Here is an 18,399-nt window from a genome sequence, read left to right on the forward strand (position 1 = left end):
GTGGGGTGACTATACTTGCACACGAGTCGGTAGTGCTTTCATGAAGTTTTAGATGGGCCTGGAAGTTGACCGCATACTTATTGCATGCAGTTGTATAGGGCTCAGTTGTGTTGCCAAAGCAACCATGTTAATGTTGTAAAAAAATATAATCCTGCCCAACATTTCGGCATTACGCTGCCCACATGTGCATGCATTATAAGACCATGTTGCCATATCTTGTTGAAATATAGGTATTAGGCATATCACGACCCTTGAATACAATTAAATATTGCAATGCATTCCTTTACAATCATCAAAAGGTATTTACATCTGAAATCCTTCTCTTCCTGGCCGCTATTGGAAGACCTGTTGTCGTCAGATGTCGTGATATGAGCTCGGTGGCATGTTTGTGGGAGATGCTTAATTTCAGTCACCAAAGTCTGGCCCTTACCAGAGCCATCCTGCTGATTTTATTGTGACAAAAGACCACTTTTCTGATGGCCACCTGTTGGACTGTGCCACCCACATACCAGTTCCCTTTGCGTTAAACCATCTTCAATAGAGCCTTAGAAATCACTAGCACAAAAATGCGCAGCCATTTGCTGGATGAGAGTGGCTGGTTAGTGACAGTAATGTATTTGTGGTGTCTGAAGACATGTTTAATGTTAGAATTCCTGTGGCTAAGGGTTTCCACCTGAAATATGCAAGCGTGTGTTTTAAAAGCTGCAGGTGGGACAGATTTATAAGGACATCTTGAACCCACGTTCTCTCTCCGAGCGCCTGACCCCAGAGCTAGCCTCACTGCTATGTCATTCCTTAGCAACAGCTAAACATCAAAACATGGCAGTAGTGTTTGATTATTTCACCAGTCCAGCTGCAGCTTTTAAAGCATGTTTTTCTTTGAACATACAGAAGGAGAAACTCTTTTAATTTATTCTTGAAATAAAAAGGGAACCAGGGACGTCATTTCACCAAAATGGCACTGGTATCGGAATTGACATCACATGGCCCTTGACCTCTGATGACATCACAGGAAGTGATGTCATTTGGTACCACGGGAAGCAAGGGAACACGACCTTTCATCCCTTGACAGAACAGGAAGTGGTATCACATAGAATTGTTTCTATGTACACTACGAAAAATATGGTTATGATATCACTGTAAAGTGATATACATTTCATAGAAGAATGGATCACCATATGTATCATTAATATCAGTGCGTATAGGCTCATATTACCAAATTACTGTGAATGCAAACAAACGTCCACGGCTAAACGATAATTATGTGTTATTATATAGCAGTTATGCTTAAGCGCTTCATTTAGCACAAATATACATACAATATCACCTAACCTGTTTTAGTACTCATTTATCAACCTCAGCCGGATGAAAGGCTGAGTTGACCTTGCCGGGAGCCGAACTTGCCACCTGCAACTCTCACACACATTGCAGCAGTGAGTGCTCAACCCGCTGATCTATCTTACCACTATAGCTATCAGAAAACCAGCCACTCCAGAAACAAAGAGCCACATGCTGCTGGCTACAGCCCATGAGCCTCAATTAAAAAAAAACTTTTTTAAGGGGTAGCAAAGGGAGACCTCAGGGGTCGCATGTGCAACCGATAAATGACGTCCATGTAGGGAACACAATTTATAGAAAGGGTATGGAATTCGTGCATATCTAAGAGGTAGTAGATCACTGTAATGAACTTATTGGACTTCGACATCTCTTACATAATGTCAGAACTAAGGTATATTTAAATATGCTTGGCAAATGTGCCTAAACATCGCTATGCCACAATGGTAGGTTTTTAGCCAATAGAAACGTTTAAAGATTGCCAGACGCTTAGCCCCTATTCCTAACTCCTGGCAGTAGCAGTGAGCATTTTGCATGTAATGAGGAGGGAGGGCCTACTGCTCTCAGTGCTCCCCTGCTTCTGCGGAGTGTGATGGGAGGTCATTGACATGGGGGTGTCCCTCATGCAAGTGCACTCTTCCCCCAGACTCTGCCAGTGAGTTCGTCCTCAGCTGTATTAATGGAATGGCAGCTGCTGGCTGGCATCGCCAGATTTTAGACCCTTCAAAGATGGGTCTTTATTTTGGTAGTGGGCGGGGTCAGTATTAGGTCCCACCCTGTGTCGCCCCAGTGTGGCGGGGACATCTGGCCTCTGCCACCAACGTGGAGTGAGATCTGCCTTCCCCATCAGGCACCGGATGATAGAAGCACCCGATAGGAGCACTCTAACAAGCCACATGATACAATTTTCCAACCCGCCTCAAAAAAGGAAGATGACTTGAAGGGAGCCTTCTGAGCAGCCGCAGGCAATGCCACTCCCCTTTGGAAGGGGCCGCATGTGCCGTATTTGCCCTCACTTCTTCCAGCCTGGGTCTCCTGCTCCACTGCCTGCAAGGGTATCATTCATCCAATTGTGAAGTTTAGAACCAATCAAATGAAGGAAATGCTTCATGAAGCAGCCAAGGGCTTGCTCCAGTCAATCTAATATAGTTATTCACCAATACTGTCTACTTCGCACTTTGAAATCAGCGCCTGGGAGTGTCAGACCCAGCAAGCTATTACCCCTTTCACACCTGCCCATATCTTCAAGCCATTCCTTGGTTTGCCAGCTTTACATTCCATCCATTAATGTGTAGCATTCCTACACTCTGCCATCCTCATTGTATAATGGAGACATGCATAGGGTCCAGGTAACATGCTCGACACTGGAAAGCTGCCGTAAATGTAAACATCATCCGAACATTTTATTGAGAACATCATGTAGGAGATGTTGACTTCAGCTGGAAGATGCATGGCTCCCACAGCAGTGGAGGCTGCATCCTGTACTGTGTGGGCAGAGTGGCTGCACTCGTGTGGGAACGTTCTTGGAAAGTATGCTTGTTTGGCAGCTGAAATGAGAGACCAGGGGGAAAGCTGAAGAGGCTGACATTAATGGAGATCAGCTGTGGAATGTGGCTTTTTTGGCATTGGCTCACCGGACACAAACCAGAAATGCTGGAGCCGGGGGGAGGGGGTTCAAGGGTTTTATCAGCACCGGAGAGGAAGGGACACCACGCAGACTGCACACAGTGTGTCAAAGCCTTATGAGTTCATGCGTTGACTTAATGTCTGCTCTCTGTGTGGCGCTACCTTATGTGGTCATTGTTGGCTTGATAAAATAGGCGGCATGAGGATTGTGATATTACATACTTGTACTTGCTGGGGAACGGTCAAAGCTGGCGGCGGTCATTGAGAAAGCAGAGCATCACATTGAATGCCCCACAAATTGACTAAATGTTAGCAGTCATATCGTATGGAGAATCAAGATCTTAACGACTGATGGGTCCATTTTTAGGAGTCAAAACGAGTATTCATCTAAGAGAACACAAGCAACATAGTTAAAAAGGGCGAGAGGCAAATGGAGTAGTTTGTAGTAGTCCAGTGGCAGCCAACAGCATGGCCCAGGATGTACGTGGACATATTAGTGTGCTCCAGAAGAGATATCAGGTGGCAGCTGAAACACATAAGGGGCTAGAACCCACTATTTTCCTTGCAACACTGACAAGCGGTACAAAGATCTTTGACCACAGTGCCAAAATTGAACGTAGACCTCAAGTTCTGGAGAATGCTAGGTTTATTCTAATAGGGCATTGATAGTTGTTGTTAATGTTCTACGATTGAAAATGCAGTCTAGAGTGACATGAAAAGTTGTCATGGCAGTCATGCGGAACGATTGTTGGGTTTTTGGCCTAAGCCCACTGACAGTGCATTTGTGAAGGGAACATTTAGAATCAATTAGACTGTAGATTTAAGAGACCGAGATTGGGAGCGCTAGTATTGTGTTCCCATTGGGTCAGTCGCGAGCAGATCAGTGCAGACGAGCTACCATCGACTCGCACTTGTTGCATTTCTCCAAATGGCCGCTTCGCCAACCAGGTTTGATGGATTGGAATCTTGCTTATTCCCAATCAAAGCGTAAGTGGGTGATGGCCACCAGGCCTCTTGCACTACACCAATGAAAAGCTCCCAAGATCGCCCCTCTTCTCCATCAATTTCAGAACAATTTGTCCACTTTTTCAACTCAAAGGGGAGATTATTAGCACATTTTCAATTGATGTGATTGTATTTCTTCTTAATAGTGTTTCCTCACCTTGCTATGTTCTAGTGTCTTTATTAAATCATTTCCAAAAGGCCCAACCAGAGGGTTCATCAGAAGTGCAAGATTGATGTTTTCCATGAAATCCACCTTATTAATGATTATAATTGGTCTGTGCAGCTGTATGAGTCCCTATACCGCAATTGACCGATTAACCTAAATGTTAGCGTGATACGCCCTTTGCCCGTGGACACTCACAGTGCCTCCCGTTGTTAGTTGCATTAACAGGGCACTATGTTATTGAAAGGAAAGCCAACAATGGATCCTGAGCTTTGGGTGGTTCAGCTCTATGCAGAAGAGTCATGTGTGCATGGAAATGTCCTACTCTGCATGTTGCTAACTCTCATCTGTTTGCTCCGCTGTAGACATCGACGAGTGTGAAAGCAATCCTAACATCTGCGACGGCGGCCAATGCACCAACATCCCGGGCGAATACCGGTGCCTATGCTACGATGGGTTCATGGCATCTGACGACATGAAGACTTGCATAGGTCTGTACAAACGCAGAAGGCCTCTACCAAGCCATCATCCAGCCATCAAGGCTTATCATTATAACTCTTTCCATTTTGTTTTTCCTGAATGTGTTTATATTTGTGTCTGAAGTTTTCAAACGAAGACAAAAAAGAGCGTATCCCTAATAAAATATGTCATTGTGCATTTTATTTCAAGTATTTACTACATAGCACACACCTTTCAACAAATGAATGACTATACAATAGATATGAGAGCATTACATCACAACATAAAGAAAAACATAACACATTGAAAAAGAAATGCAAGGCAAAAAAGTCACAGTTTAAAACAGTGCTGTAAACAAACATACATACAATCAAAGATATCAGAGAAACATAAGAATAAAAGAACAGACTTGGCAGTTAACTTAATATTGGGAGAAAGGCTGTACCTATAATTCAGTCCTAAACTGTAACATAGAAGTGAAGATGTCAGTGGTAAAGAAACCAGTACATTTCCAGAAAGGTGGTGCTGCCACAGAGAAAGCCTGCCTGGAGGATTGTTTTTACTAGAGGGTGTTCCATGTTTAGCTATGTCTGGAGCTGGAACAAAAGGGTAACACAAATACTTTGAAGTGTAAGTCCTGTGCTACCCTAGTCAAATAGGTACATGGCATTCACATTATTTATTAACGATTCTCATCATCATTCATTCCTTTAGTTTGATGCAAAAGTTGTCATATAAAAATAATTTTACAATAACAATGCAATAAAAACACCAGACTGCAATATTATGTTGAAATGCTATTATAGTTCGTATTAGCACATGGAGATCGTTCATGACCTCCTCTCAGCCAATCAGAATGTTCAGAGTGCAGTCAATAATGTTGTCAATAATGAATGTTGTTTTTCCTTGCTAATATAGTAATTGCACCCTTGCTAGATTAGGTTTGATTTAATAATGTAGTCTTTTGAACCCTCTGCAGGGGTCAGTATCGCGTGGGCTAATGACCCTTCCACAACTATCGCATGAGGCGCGATAATGACCCCTCCCTCGGTCTATAAGGCTAGATTATTCAATCAAACTAATCTAGCAGCGGTAAAATATTAGCAAGGAATAACATCATCTTTGACCACCACAACCTTAGTGCTTTTCACAAACTGCAATCCCCCACATGGGGAGTCCACTGCGGATTGCCAATCATAAAATCAATAACATTACCACACAGGCAAACTACAAGATTGTCATTAAACTAATTGTAAAATCTGAAAATGTACACATGTTCCTCTTCCTCACGATTCATAACTTGAATAATTTGCCTTCACAGACGTCAATGAATGCGAACTCAATCCAAACATCTGCCTGAGTGGCACCTGCGAGAACACAAAGGGCTCCTTCATTTGCCACTGTGATCAAGGATATTCTGGCAAAAAGGGAACAACTGGATGTACAGGTAGGCTTCATAATTGATCTTTTAGGCCAGGGGTGTCGTTTGGGGGAAGCTATGGCTGGCCCTACCACCCTCTGTTGGTGCGTGGAACCCCTGTTGACTGCTTTGCAACCACTTTCATTGACCCAATCTGACTTCCGATCTATGCAAGTCAGTACTTCTGCAGATTTTGCTGGTTTTAGCAGCTGATTGCTTCCGCCTACCGTGAATCCATGTTTAATAACATGCTGCAATGACGCACTTCATTTATTAAGCCATCATCTGGGCCAAGAACACTATTGAAGATACATTGAAACATCCAAGAAGTACTGAGAGAAATATTCTGTTGAAAATATACAGCAGATCAAAATTGAGGTGGGTGGAAGATGAAGGGAGTCTTTTTCAAACCGCTGGCATTTGCAGGTCTAACCATCAACTTAACTTTGTTCCTAGACACTCATAAAGTGCTCATTCCCTTGGCGGACAAGTTGAGAACTATTCCTTAAGACAAAAGAAGTGGAGATTGAAAATGCCAATGTATATCAACATAGGATTTTTCCTTTAACATCTTTTATATAAAGAGAGAAGTTATAGACCTTGGCAAACTCTCTTTTGCCTCATTCATCCCATGCATACCCAGTGATTTCATTGCAGAAAATTCAGCACACATATTTTGCAGTGTAGAATATTCAACACTGAGAAAATCACTTACGATATATAACTAAAAAAGAACAGATTGTTTGGGAAAGGGGATATTTGTTCACTGTATTCTGGTCATTCGGGTTTGGGCAAACCTTTAAGAGATTCAGATGACAGATTTGGATTAAGTTTACGACAATTCATGATAATTAATTGTTGCTGAAAACATTGTGAGGTCAGATCTTTTCCTGCCAGCACATGTTCAAAACACACAACGTAGAAATAAAGTGAATCGAATAAATTAGCTGTTCGGAACATTTCCTGCCAGGGATGCACAAAGAAAGCAACATGTCTAAATGACTAATGGCTTGCACCTGGCTGTTTCTTTAATATAGCAACACAAATTTACTATTTCTTTGCAGCTGACATAAAATTCTAATCATAAAAAGTGTCAGTAATTCTGTTACCGCCACTTTCCCTGCAATGCCAAATTACAAGTTTGGCAGAATTACCACCGGTGGAATTATTGAGGGGTAATTCCATCGATTTTAGGAGGAAAAGTGGAGGATTTACCTCCAACTTGATGCTGGAGTTAAATCCTCCACTTTTACTGCAAAAATGGGCAGAATTACAACTCAGTAATTATACCAAAAGTCCCCAATGGAGTTCTGTGGACTCCCAAAAATGCGGACTAACTATGCCTACCACCACTTATAATCCCATGGTAAACCCACAGGACAAAGTGGCAGCAACGATATTTCTGTTTGTTGGTACTTCAGCAGAATTACCACCAAAATACTGCCAAACTCATAATGAGGCCCTAAGTGCCAAATTCACAATGCAATGCACATTAAAAATGCTGGTAGGATACATTTGATTTCTTTGCATTCTTTTGATAAATGTCCATGTTACTTTATTAACAAAGGTATCCTGAACATTTCTAAAAGGCTGTGCTGCAGCACAAAATAATATGCGGGCCAGCCCCCTTTCATTCTTTAGTGCAGGGAGAATGTATGGCGCTCCCTGCACCCGTAGGCCTCTCAGTGTATTTAATATGTCATGTGGCTTTCTCCAGGTGCAAAGCTCCTAACATGGCAATGCTACCTGACTAAATGGTATTTCTTTAAGGAATGTCAAAAGTCTACATCATGACATGTAACTGATTCTGCTTCAGCCTTAGTGGCCTTTCTAAGATCATTCACCTGTACCCTTGAACTTCATTGCATAAATCACCTAAGTAGCCCTTACGGCAGGAAAATCCTAATGCACCCGCAATGCATGACTGCATATTCCGAAGGCCTACAGGCTTTTTAGAGGTTCCACGAATCAGCCAACAGTTGCCGGATCTTCCCCCAAACTTCCCTCAAGATGCACTTAAAGGCAATTCGGGCAGATTTCAGTCTAGAGGAAAAATCCACAGAACCCACAAACCTACGCGACTCTCACTAGGAGTGTCGAGCGAGCTGGCGGATCACTTTTGATAAGGTTCACCTGTATTACCACTGAGGCCCAGTGCTCGAGTCTAACAATCTACTGCTCCGACCTCCTAGCCCTCAGGGAAAAGGGGATGGGACAAAATAACAAAGCAGCCTCCTGAAGTCACAATGTCTATGCCCTGGAAGGTAGAAGAAGAAAGCTACATTAGCACTTGGCACACCTTCTTGTCCTGCTCATTCCCTCCCTCCCTCCTTCCCCAGGTATCTTATTCACCTGTTTGTCTCAGCAGAACTTCCTGTAGATGTGCCAATAAGCCATGGTCTCAAAAAGGAGAAGCCTCTTTCAGATGAAAACTGTACTGACTGTTCACCTTCTTACAAATGGTATTCTCTTTAACCAGAGGATTTATTTACAAAAGTGATGAGATATCTTTCTATGAAACTAACTACCTGCCTAAAATTACAAACTACCTAAGTAACATGCCACCTACTTGAAATTGCGTATGTATTCAAAACGAATTGCTCACAATAGATTTCAATAATTGAAGATCAATTGAATTTCCCTTGTGTATTAGTAACTAATGCGCAATGTCTTTTCAACTGAAGTCTGCTCAGCTTTTTTCCCCTGTGTGGTTTCACAGTTCCTGACTGGGTGACGTTGCCAACTGTGATGATGCCAACTCCCAATACGCCTGATGTGCCCCAACTAATTAAGACGCTAATCTCTTTTACGTCGAAGTGCAGGATGGCATAAACTGTGCCTGGCCAGCACACTTTCTCTGATCTTTGAAGTTCATGGTATGAAATGCGCGTGCCCAGTTTCACTTATCTGGTGTTCACATTCCGCATAGCATGGCCACAACGCCTCTTAGGAGAGCATTGATCCTCTGCTCACCGTGCGCAGCTTTGGGGTGGCTGCTGACTGTTATGATGTGCAACGCGGCCTACTGAAAATGCAACCGCATGTAGGCCTAAGACGGAGGCATCCTTCCACCATGAAGCAGCGATTCAAAGGCACTTAAAGGGATGAGTGTGAGCCTTTTCAATCCTCAGGCTCAACTTTCTCAAGGAGCCCAGCGTTAAACTTCCATGGGTGCCAATATTTGCCGCTAAAGGGATGTACGTTAAAAGAACGTATCCCAAAAGATCGAATTGCAAAATTATGCTGCCCACTTGCCCACATTTTGTAATTTGATCTTTTGGGATTTTGCCTGTTTGTCCCCCGCACTGCCTTTAATGTATGCGTGGGACACTCCCTGCAACCCCTGTAACCTATAATACCGAAGTGGGGGATCATGGGACATCCCTGCAACCCCTGCTCATCTGGTCGGTAATTATGGGCTTCGATGTAATCTAGTATGCCGAATGCACAGTAAATGTGCATTTGGCATTTTAGATTCAATCTTTTCCTCCATTCCCCCGCCAAGGCACCTTGGTTCAGGTTACCCAGACAAACAGAACTAAGTGGAACAGCCTTTTCATTCTAGTTCCCATCTGCGGACTGTCAGGAGGGAGGGTTAGTTACACAGACGAACAGAATTAAATGGTCCTGCCATTTCATTCTATTGGGCATCTGTGGACCCTCAGGAGGAAGCGCTACTAGACCTCCCAAAAAATATGGAAGTGCCATTTCATTCTAGTTCCCATGTGTGGCCCCTCAGCAGGGAGGGTTACTAGATGACCTGAAAAATATGGAACAGCCATTTCATTCTAGTTCCCATCTGCAGACCTTCAAGGGAGCTGGGGGGAGTTGTAGACCTCCTGAGATATGTGGGACCGCCATTTTGCAGTATATTCCGGCTGCAGACCTCTCAGGCCTCTCTAATTGTTTTTTCTGGACCTGTGAGCACACAGGCCAGACAGAGCTTTGCTGGGGGCACCCAGCATTCACCTCAGCAGTTACCTTTGCAGGCTGGTTTATGGGTCACACTCTGATCGTTGCAGGGATCACCCTGTGAGCCGTGGTCACACGGCCAGGCCTCAGCTGCTGGGGGCTCCCGGACAAGCAGCTACTTTGGGATCACTCATAGGGACAGCGGCCTGGGGGCACCCAGGTTATGCATGCTGGTCTGGGGGCATCCATACCAGCAGGGCAGCAGGACCATGATCAGACTGTGTGGTTTTGCAGGCCCCACGAAATGAGACACAGAGACACAGTACCATTACATGGAGTCTGCCTCCGTTCTGGTGCACGTGCTGGCAAAGGCCCCTTTTATTTCCGGCCAGTCATGACGTTGTCATGACACATCATTAAAGAAGCAATTCATGTTCTTAAACGGGAAACACCACACTAATTAAGGGCACACTGGTTGATATTATGGCTGGACAGATGATTGGCCTTACACTTTGAATCAGTCCAGTGGTTTGGTCGGCCCAGCGGTGAGCCGGGTCTGCGGCTCAGTGGACTAATGCATCCAGGCCTGTGTTTGACCTCATGGTCACAGGTTCGAATTCCGGCAGTTCCACTCATCCCTTCATTCTTCCGAGATCAATAAAATGAGTACCATTAAGTTGTGTAAAAATAAACATCTGTTATTAGCACAAAGATGCCCCTTTGGTGGTGAACGTGCGGTTTACAAATGCGCCTGTTATGTTTGATGACTGGGTGGTAAACTGCTGTGCGAAAGGCCACCATACAGTCTCCATAGCCACATTACCAGGAGCAGCATTGTGCTAGCAAAACAGCTACATCCGGTGCCTGTATTTCAAAGCATCATGCTCATCAAATGGTGGCTCTAATAAATCGAATTAGAAGAAAATTGCTTTTTTGCATGTTTACAACAGATCTTTACCCATATTTGTGTAATTTTCAATAGATCATTTCCTCTTACTCAGTTGCGGTTCCCCAGACTCTCTGGGAATATGTTTCCCTGGGATGGGACGGCTTTCCATGCACACCGCTTTTCTATGGGGAAGCTTCTCCCTTTCCTGGAATGTTCGCCCTTTTCGCCATCATTAGAAGATTTTCCTTCCACTTCAGAAATAAGATGTGACAGTTTGACTTGGGCCCACAGACCGCAGCAAAAAGTTGGTATTCGGATTGAAAGTTCTGCCAACTGAGCAGACAAGCCTCTTCCTCTACAAGAGTGAGGAGTTCTGGAGCTTGAGGGCTGACATTGTACTCTCCCAAGTGCTGTAGACGTAACATACACTGCATGACATGCCCTGTGTGGCCAATCTATCTATGTGGCCAGTAAACAGCAAAGAAAACCTTATCTCTTTTCATTAATTCCTCAACTGCGCCTGAAAGACATGATGTAATCTGCGGGGCTGAATTCCCATTTCTTGGAGGGGCCAGGGATTTTATGTCTGCTAGTAAAAGAAACAGCACACTCTTCAGATGTGGAGCAGCTGCCTCCTGCTGTCATCTGAATGGATGTCCACCCAAGACCTTCCCAAGCTCGCCCACGACACCAGCAGTCTCATATTCTCGCTCCTCAAACTCAAGATGAAACTCAATACATTGGTTCAGATGTTGACCTAATAAAGCAGCCCACCATCTCTTTGCTAAGAGCAGCTGCTACTAGAGTGGTTTTAAGGTTTTTCCTGTGATTCAAACTTAGCTGCAGTTCAAAGTTCCATGATCAAGGCACACGTGCACTCCGACACATACACACATGTATGCATGTGTGCATACAGATCTGCGTGAAATTACTGAGTTCAAAAGTCCGACCACCAAAAGTCTGTTTTTGTTCCCCTTCATTTTTTCGCATATATATATATATATATGGGCAGAGACCCCCCGCAGCCCCCCACCTTACACCTATACATTTTTATTAACTTTACCCCCCCACATATACATGTGGGAATAAATGGGGGTCAGACTTTTGGTGGTAGGACTTTTCTACTTTGGGAATTTTGTCCTAACCGGTGCATACACACACATACATTAAAAAACAAATGCATACACGCACATACACATACATCCATGTGCATGCACACACCGATGTACAGAAATACACTTTGGCATGTGAATGCATCCCCCCCCCCAAAAAAAGATGCACATCGTTATTTTTCACATCTATTTATTTTTTTAAAACACGTTTCCTATTTACATTTAGGGAAAAATGAATGTATCAGATTAAAACTAACTGGTTAGACAAGTGAACCCATTACTGATCCTTCCTGTAAGAACTGATGCCTGCAACTTCACTCTTAAGACTTTCATTAGAGTCAGCAGCTGGGTCTATTTTAACATGCCTACAGGGCTAATGGGCCAAAATGTCGCCCTCACAATTACGGCGGCCGAAAATTAGCCCCCCCTTACACCACATGTATATGTGGGGGGGTATATGATATAATATTAATATGATGGGTGCGGGGGTCTCCCCCTTATATATATGTGGTGTAAAGGGGTTTAAAAAAAATAAACCAAAAAAAGTTGGCATTTTCAGCCGTCGTAATTAAGACGGTCTCAGTGATCACATAGATCTCCTACAGGTAGGTTTGTGTAAGGAGCAAGGATTATTTTAACATGCTTACAGATATGTTTCTGTAAAAAACATGTCTTATTTAACATGCCTACAGGGAGCAGGGCTTATGTTAACATGCTTACAGGTAGGTTTCGGTGAGGAGCAGTGCTTATTCTAACATGCCTACAGGTAGGCTTCTGTAAGTAGCAGGGCCTATTCTAACATGCTTACACGAAGGCTTGTGTAAGGAGCTGGGCCTATTGAACATGCATACTGGTAGGTTCCTATAAGGAGATGGGCTCAGTCTGACCGGCCTACAGATAGGTTTCTGGAAGGAGCTAGGCTTATTTTAACATTTCTACAAGAAGGTTTCTGTAAGAGCAGGGATAATTTTACAATGTCTACAGATATGCAAAGGTCTGGGAGCCCCTCTACCAAGATGAACATGGCCAATAACCTGTTCGATTGGGAGGTTCCCACTCAGAGGGTCCACAGCCACGTTCTAGCTCACTGTACCTTTCACAGAGGAGAAATAACTATTTGCATATCAGTCTGTTCCCACCACCTGGGTAGTGCAGCGCCGGAATGCTAGGCAATTCTCCTCTGAACAAGAGTACCATCAGCAACCCCAGACAATTGTTTCGGCCTTGTTGGGTACGGAGAGCTAAAACGTGGTTGTAGACCCTCCTGAGTGGAAGAAATTCCATAGAACAGGTTATTTGAACCATACTCGTTCTTGGTAGAGGGGCTCCCACACTCTTGTAAATTTTGTAATACTTGGGGTTTCACCTTCAGTCACTAAGGGTAATCCAGACGTAATTGTGGACCCCTTGCTCAGAGTGCCTTAGAGAGGCTCAGCTTAACCTCACTGAGGAGGCCCAAGAAGGCCGAAACACCTCTCTGTGGTTGCCGATGGTACTCTTGTTCAGTGGAGAATTACCTGGCATTTCAGTGCTGGACTGCCCATGTCGGTGGAATCAGACTGATATTCACATGGTTATTTCTCCTCTGTGAAGGTTACAGTGAGCTCAAACGCGGTTATAGACCCTCGCTAATGGAAGAAATTCCAAAAAACAGGTTATTTGAACCGTGTTCATACTCAGTAGAGGGGCTCCTGCACTTTTGTAAATGTCTACATGTAGGTTTGTGTAAGGAACAGGGCTTAATCTAGCATGTCTACAAGTATGTTTCTGTAAGGAGCCAGGCTTATTCCAACATGTCTACAGGTAGGTTTCGGTAAGGAGCAGGGTTTACTCTAACATGCCTACAGGTAGGTTTCTGTAAAGAGCAATGTGCATTTTAACATGATGACATGTCTCTGTAAGGAGCACGGCTCATTCTAACATGTCTATAGGTATGTTTCTGTAAGGAGCAGGGCTTATTTTTACATGTTTACTGGTAGCTTTCTGTAAGGAGCAGGGCTTATTCTAACATGCCTACAGGTAGGTTTCTGTAAAGAGCAGGGCTTAATCTAACATGCCTACTGGTAGGTTTCTGTAAGGAGCAATGTGCATTTTTTTTTTAATAAAACATTTTTTTATTGAATAGTTATAACACGAACAAAACAAACAAAAACAAAAGAAAAAAGGCAGCTAGAGCAATTGAGGCCGGCTCGACCAGTCATACAGTACTATTAAATCTTGTATCACCATTCACGTAGATCCCGACCGTGACCCATTTTGCATGTGTACAGAGTTACATCACCTGTGTCTGTATACATCAGGTTAATATGCTGACATGTCTCTGTAAGGAGCAGGGCTCATTCTAACATGTCTACTGGTAGCTTCCTTTAAGGAGCAGGGCGCATCCGAACATGCCTACAGGTAGGTTTGTATAACGAGTGGAGTGCATTTTAACATGCTGACATGTAGGTCTCTGTAAGGAGCAGGTCCCATTCTAATATGTCTACTGGTAGGTTTCTGTAAGGAACAGGGCACATTTTAACATGCTGACATGTCTCTGTAAGGAGCAGGGCTCATTCTAACATATCCACAGGTAGGTTTCTGTAAGGAGCAGGGCTTATTTTTACATGTCTACTGGTAGGTTTCTGTAAGGAGCAGAGCACATTTTAACATGCTGGAAGATAGGCTTCTATAATGAGCAGGGCTTATTTTAACATGCTGACTGGTAGGCTTCTGTAAGAAGAAGGGCTCATTCTAACATGCCGACTGGTAGGTTTCTGTAAGGAGCAGGTCTCACTCTAACATGCCTACAGGTAGGTTTCTGTAAGGAGCAGGTCTCATTCTAACATGCTGACAGGTAAGCTTCTGTAAGGAGCAGGGCTTATTTTAACATGATGACAGGTAGGTTTCTGTAAGGAACAGGGCACATTTTAACATGCTGACATGTCTCTGTAAGGAGCAGGGCTCATTCTAACATATCCACAGGTAGGTTTCTGTAAGGAGCAGGGCTTATTTTTACATGTCTACTGGTAGGTTTCTGTAAGGAGCAGGGCACATTTTAACATGCTGGAAGATAGGCTTCTATAATGAGCAGGGCTTATTTTAGCATGCTGACTGGTAGGCTTCTGTAAGAAGAAGGGCTCACTCTAACATGCCTACAGGTAGGTTTCTGTAAGGAGCAGGTCTCATTCTAACATGCTGACAGGTAAGCTTCTGTAAGGAGCAGGGCTTATTTTAACATGATGACAGGTAGGTTCCTGTAAGGAGCGGGCTTATTCTAACATGCCCACAGGTGGGTCTCTATAAGGAGCGGGCGTATTCTAACATGCCTACATGTAGGTTTCTGTAAAGAGCAGGGCTTAATCTAACATGCTAACAGGTAGGTTTCGGTAAGGAGCAGGGCTTATTTTAACATATCTACAGGTAGGCTTCTGTAAGGAGATGGGTGCATTTTAACATGCCGACAGGTAGGTTTGTAGAAGGCAGTTTCATTGCGCTGCGTTGCTTCAAGTTAGTGACCACCCAGTGTTTAGCCTCCTCACGCACCGAGAGGTTTTTTTCCAGTGTCTGGCACTCATGAGCAGGTTGTATATGTTGGATAATTTACATTTTGCAATTGGAAGAACCATTTAGAAGCAGTAAAGCTTTGCACAGCAAAATCAAACAGAGTAGATATTCAACAATCAAGGAAATATTTCAACATTGAAAAACTATTAGGGAGAAACGACAACCTAGGAAATTGCATCCTCGTACTGAATGAAACGGGAAAGCCATTTCTAGAAATGAAGGAGCTGCACCACGCAGGTATCTGCACAGATGCTTCCCAAATCACCCAATGAACTGCAGGAAAAAAGAGCATTCGATGTATGTGGAAAGGCACAGGCTATCGCTGGTGACATGTCTTAGACCATTATCACAACTAGGAGACATCGAGGCCGACTGAAGGAGAGCTTCCGGGCACCCGAATCGTAAACCCTAGAATGTGCATATTACCAGTATCAGTACTAATCTTTAGCAATATCGCTGAAAACAGGAGGAGTAGGACACGGAAATGTGTACCCCATACCCATTCCAGTAGCTAAACATATTTGCACTCGGGTGATTCTTTAGGCCTGGCACAAATTCCAAGGAATTTGGTCCTGGTTTGTTGACAGAACCGAGCAATGTACTTTTTCTAGTCCAGCATACATTTTTCCTTCAAGTTTTGCCTTCAGCACAATTCCCAAGTCCCAGGACGTGAATTCTCTTTCCACACAATAAACAATCTGGTTCTTAGGTGGCCTGCCAGCGACGTGGATCTTTCAGCCGGACCCTTCTCGCCCCCTTCTTGCCTTGCTTTGGGTGGGTCCCAGTCTCTCTGAACTAGTGCCCACGGGGGCCAAGTGCACTGGACCAACATTGGCCTGGTCCCCATCTCTTCTAGGAATCATTTGAAAAATGCAGCCAGAATTCTTTCCGCTTTTTGCCTTGTGTTAAAAAAAATAAAAAAATGGCAATGGGGTTTTGATGGGGAGCCATTTTATCCGTGAGAACAGCAGAAAGCGTTTCCTCTGGGTTCTATTACATTTCTGTCTAAATATTTCAGCTCCCTTGTCATTACACAGTGTTTCCACTTTAACAAATAAACATGTTTTTCCCACTCATTTAAGAGGGCCCAGGGTGCGCCCACAACATGCAGCACATTCCTATCCCACGCAGATGCTCATTGTGTTGAAAACGTCCTTAGAGGTTGGGCAAACATTTCCTCTCGTGCAAATTATACGTCCTTAGAGGTTGGGCAAACATTTCCTCTCGTGCAAATTATACGTCCTTAGAGGTTGGGCAAACATTTCCTCTCGTGCAAATTATACGTCCTTAGAGGTTGGGCAAACATTTCCTCTCGTGCAAATTAAACGTCCTTAGAGGTTGAGCAAACATTTCCTCTCCTGCAAATTATACATTCGGTACATTCAAATGCAGTTGGCAACTTCTAGGCTAGTTCCGCAACCTGTCAACGCTCAGCACGAGGGACAACTCCTCGATGAAGAAGATCAGACCTGTGCCACATTACTAAACAAACTGTGGACCAATCAGGATCCTACCATCCCGGGGGAGCCCCCAGCACCTCGCATCTGCTCTAACATCACAGGCGCATAACGATGCAAAGTGGCCGTAGAGTCAGGTCGGACGAACTACCCTAGGCCTGACCAATTCATCGTAGTCCGATACTGATGCACAATTTTAGAGACCCACAAATATTTGCGGGGTGTTTCACTATTTAATGTCTTCTGTTAGAAGGTCAGGAAAGGCCTACCTCTGTGGCAGAGGCTGTTCACAGGCCCGCTCTGTATTGCATTACAAAATGAAGGTTTATCTTCAGTCCAGCTGTGGCACATCTGGTTGTTTCCAAATGCCAAAGAGATCATTCATTTGATCTCTAGATTTGTGGAGAGCAGGGTCTCAGTGGCACTTCAAAAAGCGGGAGTGGGGTGCAGAATGGCTGTTTGCATTCATGTGTGAGGATGGAGATGGGAAGGCTTGAGTGAGGTTTGATACACATGCTGCGGGTTTACCTGCGATACATGGAGCCGGGGTTTAGCACTTTCCAGACCTGAATAGGACCAACACGGAATTTCCTTTTCCTTCATCTAACCTTCACTTACGGTGCCCAGGCAAGAGGCCTGATGATCTAAGAGTCAAGAAGGGAAAAAAGGGACATGGCGTCGAAAAAGCACACCACACTATTAGCAGGGATTATTGGGTGCGCGGCGCAGAGCTCACATAACATAAATGCACTTGCAACAGCTGACCAACTGCAAAAGAAAAGAGGCTAAAACGCCCCTTAAGAAGGGAAAGAAAAGGGCAGGGCAGACATAACAAAGTGCCAGATCGTTCTCAGTGATTAGGGGGTGGGCAGGGCAGAGGTCACGTGACCTCGGTCAACTTGCACCAGATGATAAACTGCAAGGGAAAAGAGTCTGGGCCTCATCACAAGTTTGGCGGTAACCCTTAAATGCGGCAGTAGCGCTATTACCACCGCATTTAAGGGTCCGCCAGATCATGGCCTTGGCGGATTTCCCCCCAGCTCTGAGCTGGGGGGTAATCCGTGGCAAAATTGCTGATTTTTGGTGCTATTACCGCCGGTGGGAAATCCGCCGGCGGTAATAGTGCACAATTTCCCCATTGGGCCCAATGGGGAATGAGGAATTCCCGAATGGGCCCAATGGGGAATGGGCACTAACTGTTCCGCCAAACCCGTGATCCGGCGCTAATAGCGCAGGGGGGTTTGGCGGTAGGGCTAATAGCACCGGCGGTAATTCCGCCGGCGTTACCGGCCAACTCGTGATGAGGCCCTCTGTGGGGCACCTTAAGAAGGGGAAAGAAGGGGTGGGCAGACAAAAAACTGATAAAAGACTATCAGTGATCAGTAGGTGATTGGGGCAGAGGTCACTTGACCTAGATCCACTTGCACCAGCTGTCCATCTGCCTCTAGTACAATATGCATGCCCACACCGACAGC

At 44.4% G+C, this 18,399-nt stretch overlaps 1 protein-coding gene across 1 annotated transcript in view; it reads left to right on the forward strand.

Annotated features, from left to right (window-relative positions):
• FBN1 (fibrillin 1) overlaps positions 1-18,399 on the forward strand; it is a 643,598-nt gene that overhangs the window by 395,029 nt on the left and 230,170 nt on the right. The window contains exons 30-31 of the mRNA XM_069624792.1: positions 4,495-4,620; positions 5,910-6,035. Of these exons, the coding sequence (XP_069480893.1) occupies positions 4,495-4,620; positions 5,910-6,035 (252 nt within the window). The remainder of the gene's footprint in view (positions 1-4,494; positions 4,621-5,909; positions 6,036-18,399) is intronic.

The sequence above is a fragment of the Ambystoma mexicanum genome, chromosome 11 (genome assembly GCF_040938575.1).
Source record: "Ambystoma mexicanum isolate Mex_15411 chromosome 11, UKY_AmexF1_1, whole genome shotgun sequence".
NCBI lineage: Eukaryota > Metazoa > Chordata > Amphibia > Caudata > Ambystomatidae > Ambystoma > Ambystoma mexicanum.